This window comes from Rhinolophus hipposideros, assembly GCF_964194185.1.
Source record: "Rhinolophus hipposideros genome assembly, chromosome: 7".
NCBI lineage: Eukaryota > Metazoa > Chordata > Mammalia > Chiroptera > Rhinolophidae > Rhinolophus > Rhinolophus hipposideros.
Genome location: NC_138053.1, coordinates 6,862,777 through 6,872,023, shown reverse-complemented (window position 1 = coordinate 6,872,023; position 9,247 = coordinate 6,862,777). Strand labels below are relative to the sequence as shown.

General features: G+C 56.1%; 1 protein-coding gene across 4 annotated transcripts in view; it reads left to right on the top strand.

Annotated features, from left to right (window-relative positions):
• Positions 1-2,637: 2,637 nt before the first annotated feature.
• Positions 2,638-9,247, top strand: part of ELN (elastin) — a 32,209-nt gene continuing 25,599 nt past the window's right edge. For 2 of the 4 annotated variants that reach the window (XM_081052961.1, XM_081052960.1), the window contains exons 1-2: positions 2,914-3,116; positions 9,071-9,157. In XM_081052961.1, coding sequence (XP_080909087.1) covers positions 3,035-3,116; positions 9,071-9,157 — 169 coding nt within the window. In that variant the 5' untranslated portion in view covers positions 2,914-3,034. Of the gene's footprint in view, positions 3,117-9,070; positions 9,158-9,247 lie in introns of all 4 variants that reach the window. The other 2 variants (XM_081052959.1, XM_081052962.1) reach the window with 2 other exon arrangements.

Below are 9,247 nucleotides of genomic sequence, written 5' to 3'. Positions count from 1 at the left end.
CTTAGAGCTGTGTGGAGGCTGGTGGCTCTGTCCTTCCTCAACAGGTGTGCTGGGGGTGGGGGCGGCTTACGACAGAGATGGCCTGTCAGTGACTCACCTGGGTGCCCAGCGTGGGAGGCTGGTCAATGATAACGGTGAAGCCAGCCTCACCCAGCATTCTGTGAGCCCTCTGTGACAAGTTCTACATTTATGACCTTATTTAATCTGTACAGCTCTGCGGAGAGGTGACACAGCCCAGCTGAGGACAGTTGGGTTTCTTGAATGTATGAGTGAATGAATGAATGCATGTTGGTTGGTAACTCTAACCCAGTCCTTACATTAAGTATTAAATGCGTTGGGGTAAATTGCATCTGATAATCAGTTTAATGCATTGGATTCTGAACTCAGGCCCCCTTTTGAGGTACAGAGAGCCTTGCTGTATGAGTTAGTGGAGACCCTGCAATGAGCATGGGACCCTAAGAAGAAGCGGGGGCATAGGCGGGGGTGGGACTCAGGACCCAGTTCCCGCAGAGAGAGGCCTGGCTTAGCAGCCTCAAGTCTATCCCTGCAGGCACCCCACCACACCTCTCCTGGATCCCCCCGAAGCAAGCCCTCTCCCGCTGGCTCCAGCCTCTCTCTGTCCTGGAATTAATAAAGACTCTGAGCAGACTGCGGTTTGCAAGTCTGAAAGCCGGTTCCTGCCCACGTCATTGCCCCGAGAGGAGTGGGGCCCAGGTCCTCCCAGCACCCCATCCTTCCCCCTTCCCTGGAGGGGGCAGACACACAGATACACCCCCTGGTCTCCCCTCCCTAGCATCAGGCATATCCTAAGCACTGAGCTTCAGACCTTGGCCCTGAGCAGCTCCGACCCCCTCGACAAGGGCTGGCTTGGGCTCATGATCTCCATCAGCTACCCCAAATGCACCCCCAAATAACACACCCTAGAAGTGAGAGCTGCACACTTGCTGTGCAAGCACAGCTGCCCGACAGTTCTCCTGGTGTGCCCACCCCTTCGAAACTCCTGGAACACCCGCCACCTGAGAGCAGGAAGAGGAAGGGATGGTCCAGGGTCCCAAGGTAGCCCGGGAGAGAGCCAAACCTAATAGTTACTCAACAAACAGGAGTGGTGCTTGAGAACCAGTGGTAGTAACAGTGCACTGGTACTAGTGCTAGCACCAGATGAGTACAGAGCATTTTGGATCTGGCAGGCACAGTACAGAAATATAGGACCACATTTTATTTATCTTTGCAATAACCCTCCTAGGCAAGAATATTTATCACCATTTGACAGATGAGGAAACTGAAGCCCTGTGAAGAAGTGACCCCATTAGAGTGTGCTTAGAGCCAAAATTGATTCCTAGGTGACTCCTAGGTGAGTCCAGTGCTTGACTTTGTCATCTCCGCCCCTGGCCGCCCCGGTAGCCCTTCGGACTGCCACGGAGCTCCTGGCTAGAGGAGAGACCATTTAACTCCTTCCCTCAGAGCTGTGGTTGTATCCTCCCCTTGTTTTCCATCTGACTGCAGGGGAAAGCTCTCAGAACTTGTGGCCTCTACGTCTCCCCTCCCAGGTTGTGATGAGGGCAAGTACCAGTTCCCCGCTGCTACTCTCTGTCTCCCAAATTTCTTCCCCACTTGAGCAGGGAGGTATGACCCTCTCCTCCCCTACCCCCTACCCCCAAAATCTCCAGGGTCCTCGTCCTGCCCAGTTAGGCGGGAACAGACAGAGTCCTTCTGGAAATGTTGGGCCCAGCTGTTTCAGCGCAGGGCCGCCCCCTCCTGGCCACTGGAGGAATGTCGGTCCTGGGTGTTCTGGGGCCGGGAGAGAACCAGCAGTGGGGGAGACTCCCATGTCTGGTCTGGGTGCCAGCAATGCTCAGTGTTGGCACAGATGAGGGCCGGGTGATAAAGAAGCACTGGGCCACCTTGATAGTCTTAGTCGGCTCCCCAGCCCCCTATTATACTGCAGGGCACTGGGGGGTCCAGCCTAAACTTTAACAGACACCATGGCATGCACAGGCCTGCACGCCACAGTGTGAGACTGACCTTGGTCCATGCAAACAGAACCCATGTGGTGTGTCAGGGTCTCCCACATGTCGCCCAGATGCCCCAGGGAACAACACCAACATGGTCTTAACTCCCAGGCCAATCCCCTGGTGCAGCCCCTTGGCCTCTGTAGACCTGGATCCCAGACCTGCCCAACAGCCCCCTCTCGGCTGCAAGCCAGAGGCTGTAACCTTAGTGTCTGCAGAATGGAGCCATGTAGTGTGTCAGGGTCCCCCTTCCAGCTCCCAGATGCCCCAGGGGACAACAGCAATATGAATTTACCTTCTAGGCCATTCTGCCTGCAGCCCCTCAACTTCTGCAGGCTTTGATTGGCCCTGGGCCCCAGCCCCCAGACCTACCCAACACCCCACTTCCCCGGCTTTGGGCAGGGCTTGTCTCTGGCCAGGTCTGGGGGTGTTGGGGAAGTCTGGAGGGCCAGGGTGGGGGCAGAGGCTCGGGACAGCTGGCCTGTGTCCCCACACTGGGCCCGGGGCCCAGCTGGAGGGGCGGGGTCCTGGCCACTCAGGCCTTGGCTGGGGCTGGATTTTTGGCCGGGCTGTAGGGCCCTCCCTCCTGCTTCCTCTCCCGAGGGCTGTCCTGGCAGAGGCCCCCCTCACACTTTCTGGCGGGAACAGGGCCAGCAGTGAGAGAACAGCCACAGAGGGAAAGCAGGAGAGAGATGGGGGAAAACTCTGTGTGTGTGTGTGTGTGTGCGTGTGTGTGTGTCTCCACGCGCGTGCGTGTATGTGCGCACGCGCACACGAGTGTCTGTGTTTTAAGGAAAAAAGCCCACAGTCCAGTCCAGTCAGACCCAGCCTGGGAGGCTTGTGAGCTGGGCCTTTCGTAATTGCCCCCCTCCCCTTGGCCCCCTCCCCCAGGCCTCCCCCTTCTCTGGCCCTCCCGCCTGCCCTCCCTCTCTCCCTCCCTCCTTCCCTCACAGCCGAGGAGGCAGCAATTACGCTTTGGGGATAAAACGAGGCGTGGAGAGCAGGCTGGGGCATTTCTCCCCGAGATGGCGGGTCCGACAGCTGCAGCCCTGCGGCCCGGAGTCCTCCTGCTCCTGCTGTCCGTCGTCCAGCCCTCACAGCCTGGAGGTAGGCCTCACCCTGTTCCCGGTGCTGCCTTCAGCTCTTGGGCGTCCCGGCCAGGTGTCTGGGCTGATGGATGAGAGAGCACGCTTCACCCCTGGCGTCCTCCAGGGCTTCCCAGGCAGGAGCCTCATAGCCACTGGATCCTTGGAACTGCCCCTCTCGGGAGCCCGCCTGTGCTGAGGTGGAACCTGTCACACAGACACCCCACCATTCGGGATAGTCCCAGCAATGTCCAGGTTCTGCTGACCTGAGAGGCTGAGGGGCTCCTGCTCTGCGGGGATGTTGGGAGTATGCTGGGGTCGGGCCAGTCCCATGGGTCTGCAGGCACTGGTCGTTTGCACACCTGTGGCCCCAGCGGTGTGCGCACATGCCCTGTGGGCAGGGGACCTGGGCTGGAGGCCAGCCACAGTGAGCCGTGTGACCTCAGCAGGTTCCTTGTCCCCTGCAAAATCAGGAACCCCCACTCCCACTGTTCTGAGGAGAGTCAGGGTTAGTGATGATGGGGTCGCCAGTTGGAAAGCTGCTGCTGTGGTCTGTCCCTGGTGAGAAGGACTGGGACTTCTGAGCGTATGTGTGTATGTGTGTGTTTGAGTGTGAATGTGCACACACGTGCATACATGAATAGATGTTTTGCATGCTGTTACACAGGTGTGCATGGGTGTACATGCCCAAATGTGTCACCAAACAGTGGAGGAGATTTCTGGGAGGAGACAAATATCTGTTCACAGGGTCATCCCTGAACAGGTGTATGTGTATGTGTGTATGTGCATGTGTGTGTATTTGTGTGTTTTGGGGGGAGGTCTTAGGGTGTGTGAAAGAGCCTCTTAGCACCTGCGAATGTCTGCCACCCGACAAGCATGTACACATGGGAGATCTGGCGTCCAGGTGTCACTGGGTGTGAACTGTCACTGTGTGTGTGACCGTGTGTGTGTGTAATATGGAACACAAGGGAGGACAGGGAAGCTGGGGAAGGTGTCCCTCTCCCGGCACAGTAAGTGTGTCCCATGGCAGAGGCCGGAGTGGAGCTTGGGGCAGTCCTGGACCATCTGGCGTATGTCCTTCCACACGCCCCAAGAGTCCCCCCCCGGGCCTGCTACACACCTTGGGAGACCCGCTGGGGGCCCCTGAAGGTACTCTGAGCATGCAAAGAGAGAGGTGCAGGCTTACGAGCCATTTGTGGGGTGGCCTGGGTGGGGTCTGATTCCTGTGCAAGTCCCCCTCGTCATGAGAACCAGACCTTCGGTGGAGGCCAGCACGGGGTGGGGGGCGGGGGACGCGGGGTGGAGCAGGCCAGGCAGGAGGGCTGGAGTAGGGCACCGGGCAAGAGCAGCAGCTGTTTCCGTGAGATTGCCTGGCTGCGCAGGACTTCTGGGAGCAGGGGCTTCCTGCGCAGAGGTCAGCTCCTGGGCTTGGACAAGGCTGAGGGACGATGAGCACACCACCAGGTGGGGCCCAGTGGGGGCAGCCAGGCAACCCAGAGGACCCGCCATTCCCCTGCCTGAGAGCAGCCTCTCTGCACCTGCCTGAACCTCCCCACCACAAGGTGTGTCCACTGAACACCTGCCTTCCCAGAGTTTCCACCTAGAACATGGCAATTAATTAATCCACCCCCACAGGAACCTTGAGAGTTGAGAATTACTATCTTCACTTTATAAATGGGGAAACTGAGACTCAGACAAGGTAAGGCAGCCCCAGGTGGTTAGTACCAGGAAGCTCTTTGCCCTAGACCAAAGGATGGGGGGTGTTGGGCCAGGTCCAGGCAACATTTAGGGAAGCTCAGGCCTGGGGCCAAGTCCTTTGTGATGGGCACGTCCTAGGGCAGAATGCACCCTCTCCTTGTTCCCTCAGTGACACCATGAAATGCTCAGCTGGCCTTATTCTTTCTTTGCAAACGTAAATCTCAACTCTGTACCAGGTGGTAAAGTATTTGGGTCCAAATAAGGGGTGTGTGGATTGATGAGGTCTTCACAGGTTAGTGCCCAGAGCCTGCTAAAGTCTTGAGAGGTCGGGGAGTGGGAGGGGCTGCAGACACACACACACACACACACACACACACACACACACCACAGAGCCACCTGCCTGGCTGTCCTAGGAGAGCTCAGCTGCCCCCCACCCCAAGAGAGTGTCACCTCCATGAGTTCCCACCTCCAAAAAACCATGTTGCCAGTGTGCTTCCAAGAAAGGGGCTCCCTAGGAAGACCCTGTGATGGAAAGCGTCGTCTAGACCCAGTTAGGATGGGTCAAAAGTAGCTTTGAGGACCAGCTGTCCCAGACTACCATGCCATTTAAAAAGAGAGGAAAAAACTAAATTAGGCATAATTCTCTCCCCACCACCTAGAAATATTATAGGGTCTTGTTTGTTTTTTCTGGTTTCGGAACTGAAGATGTTTTGAAACAGGGGTTTTCACCCCTGGCTGCATATTGGAGTTACCCAGGGAACTTGAAACAATTCTGATGCTGCAGTCTCACCCAAGAATTCCTGCTTTACTTGGCCTGTGGAGGAACCCAGACATGCAGGTTTTGTCAAAGCTTTCCAGGTGACTCCAGTGAGCCTCCAAGGACATTTGGTTTAGGGGTCGATCTGGTTTTCTAGGTCTGCTAGGGCCACTGCAGGAGGGCAAATGTGCCCAGGGGAGGGAGGGGATGGAGGCACTCACTGGAGGACAGATTGTTTTTGAAAAGACCTTGGCAGCCTTTCTCCATGCAAACAACAAACAGCTTCATGTGGTCTTATCTACTCCCCAGGCCAGCCCTTTGGACTTGGGCTTGGCAAAGCCCCCTGCCAAGGCCCGCTGGCCCACTGCTTGCTCCCAAACAGGCTTCTCCCAGATCTTTGAACTTGGAGCCCAGGACCCAGGCAGAAGGCCCTGTGTGTGACTGGGTTCAGCTGTGGGTCCCAAGCCAGGCTCTTGGTTCCCCTGGCTGTAAAGCGAGGAGAGAAATCCCTGCCCTACTTATCTCCGAAGGCTGGTGGGAGTCTCTAGCAATAAAACATCTGCCAAAAATGCATCAAATAAGAGGACTGTGGGAATGTGAATTCTTAAAATGATGTATCTTCAGAATTTGCTAACTTTGGCCGATTGACCCTTGTAATTGCTGCACATTTATAAGGTTTAATTTTCCTCCTGCTACTCAGGCCATGTTGTGTCTAGTGCGGAGGAACACGAACTGATGGAGGAAGCAGACAGGGCTGGGGGATGGGGTGCCCGGAGTAGCCGCAGGAAGGCTTCACAGCGGAAGTGACCTTTGAGTCAGACCTCTAAAGAAATGTATGAGGGTCTAGCCATGGATGGGAGGGGAGCTCCGTCTATGGGCCTCTGGGAGGCAGAATTAGAGAGAGAGAGGGGGGCAGATTACGTCTTGATAGGAGGAAGACCTCTGTGAAGTAGAGCTGACAGCATCAGAAGGTGGTGATTTTCCTGTCACTGGAGGCATGCAAGCAGCAGCACCAGGGGATGTTCGCAGAAGGAGTTGCAGCCCAGGCCAGAAGACTGTTATGATCCCTGAGAGTCTAGGATCATGACTCTAAGATGCAAGAGACAAGTTCACCCTGTACTCTGTGGTGAAACAAGCCAAATCCACATAAAACAAGACAAGCGTGCTCCAGGCCAACTGCTTTGGGCCAGCTGAGCAGTGAGAACCACAGGCTCAGGGCAGGCAGGAGGGAGAATCTGAGCTCAGTCTTGGTGGAAGGGTAGGATTTGGAGAGAGGAGAAGGCATTTCTGGCAGGAGAAACTGCTTAGACCAAGGAGTAGAGGTGACCACTGGAGCTTGACAAGTGGCTGCTGCCTTTTCAAAGGCTCTTGGCTGACTACTGTCTTATCATAGTCTCACCTCTCCGGCACTCAAAGAGAGGAGGCAGGGCAGGGATCATTTACACCCACAAGGCCTTCTCCATTCCTTAGTGCAAAATGGGAATCAAAATCTATAGCTCCTCAGGCTGTCATGGTTCAGACAGAGTTTGGCACACGCGGTTGGGATTTGAGTCACAGAGGCGGAGAGTGGGGAGAGGAGAGAGCTGGGGGGAGATGGGCAGGCGCTGGGAGAGAGGAAGCAGAAGAGGAGACGGCAGGCCCGGGAGGGGCCTGGCCACAGTGAGTGTGAAAGAGCAGAACCCCAGGAGAGGAAGTGGGGCTTCAGCCAGTCCTAAGGGCTACACCAGCCTGAGGTGGGAGACCCCTTGGCTGGTTGGGGATAAAGAACAGATTGGACCCAGACCCACAGGTAACATCCTTGCCTCCCCTCCACCTAATTCACCCATCATTTATTAAACACCCACTGTATACCTGGCCCCAGGCCATGTGCTGTGCAGCCAAGTAGAGACAAACATTCACCATCTTTTTTTTTTTTCCTGAGCAATTACTGTGTGCCAGGTCCAGGGCAGGGCAGGTCTCTTACTTGAACCCTTTGACAACTCACAACAACTTTGCAAGGCAATGGTTATCAGCCCCACATTGCTGAAAAGGAAACAGGCTTAAAAGGGTTAAGTGACTTTCCCAAGGTCACATAGGTAGTAAGAAGTGGCACAGCCGAGAGTAGAGGCAGATGGGTCTGTCCTGAACCCCTTGCCCTCTCCACTCCCCACACTGCTCCTGCAGTCTGTTCTGGAGCTGGAGAGGAGGCCAGGGCAGAGAAAGGTCTGGAGTGCACTCGGGAAAGGCACGTAAGAGACAGTGCTCAGAGCTGGAGGCCAGAGCCAGGGAAGGCATCAAAGGCTCGAGGCAGGCCATGTGTGCACTTGGCATCGGATGACAGGGCTGAAGTCCTCATTCCCAGCAGGCCCACCCTCCTGGGGCCACCGCTTTGAGCCCCTGAGGCTCCAACCAGATTGCTTGCACACTCCAGGCCTGGACTGCAATTCCTGGGGGGCCACAGGCCCTGAAGGAGGAGGAGTGGCGCCGGGACATTGGCACAAGTTGGCCATGACAGCTTGGCAACCCCCACCCTGCTGGACTGGGACTGAGGCTGCTGGGCCTCTGGGGTCTAGCTGTGCAGCGTCGCCAGGCCACAGAGGCCAGCTGTCCGTCTGTGAGGTCTCTGGACACACTGCAGTGCTACCCGACACTGTCTGTCACCCCCACCGCGCCCTTTTTAGCAGGGTGGTGCTGGGGCCTGGGCTGGGGCATTGGCAAGGTGGCTTGTCAAGGTTGGGGCCATCGTGTGGTGGTAGCGTTGGGGCCTGGTCTGCACCAGGGTCATCTGTTGCCATCACCATGCTCAGGCTGGGTCTGGGGCCCAGCATCACAGCCTGCCCCAGTGAGAGCTTCAGTAGTCCGTGGGGACTGAACTCGTGATCTTGGCTGGGCAGACGGCCCCTGGCCTGGCCAGTGAATTAGCTTTTCCTTAGGAAACTATTCCCTTTGCTCATTCATGGTGTCCCCCTCTGGGGCCCGGCGCCTCCTAAGACAGCCCTCTGTCAGACAGCCAGAACCCCACCCAGCCACTGTTGCCCAGTGGCTGAGGACGCTGACCTCACACCATCCTATCAGTGTGGGAATGGTTGCATTTTTGCTGGCAGCAACCACATTTCCTTACCGCTCAGTCACAGCCTGGCCTGCCTTCCTACAACCCTAGTCCCTGCCCATGCTGCTCAGGGCTGGAGAGAGTTGGCTGCCCAGCGAAAGGCGCTCAGACCCGGCCTCATGCCCGGCCCTCTCCAGGGAGAGGGTTTGAATCCAGGCTCCATCTCTTTCCAGCTGCGTGGCCTCAGGCATGTCTCCTAACTTCTCTGAACCCGATTTCTCATCTGTTAAAATGAAGATAGTAATCCCTGCCCTCCCCACCTCACAGGGCCATTTTGAGGAGAATGAATGAGAAAATGTTTTGTAAACACAAATTGCTCGGTTGACATAAATTGCTTTGTGGACATGCAATGTTATAAACATTATCATCATCATTATTGTTACATGCTTTTATTAGTTCTGACTAATGGAGGACTCTACCCACTTCCTTATAGGGGTCCCCGGGGCTGTTCCTGGAGTCATTCCTGGAGGAGTTCCTGGAGGAGTTCCTGGAGGAGTTCCTGGAGGAATTTATTACCCAGGTAATGCACATGAAACTTCCACACTCCCAGGTAAGGCAGACAGTGAGTGCACTCACGACAGATGTGCCTTTTGACACTGCAGAAGGGAAG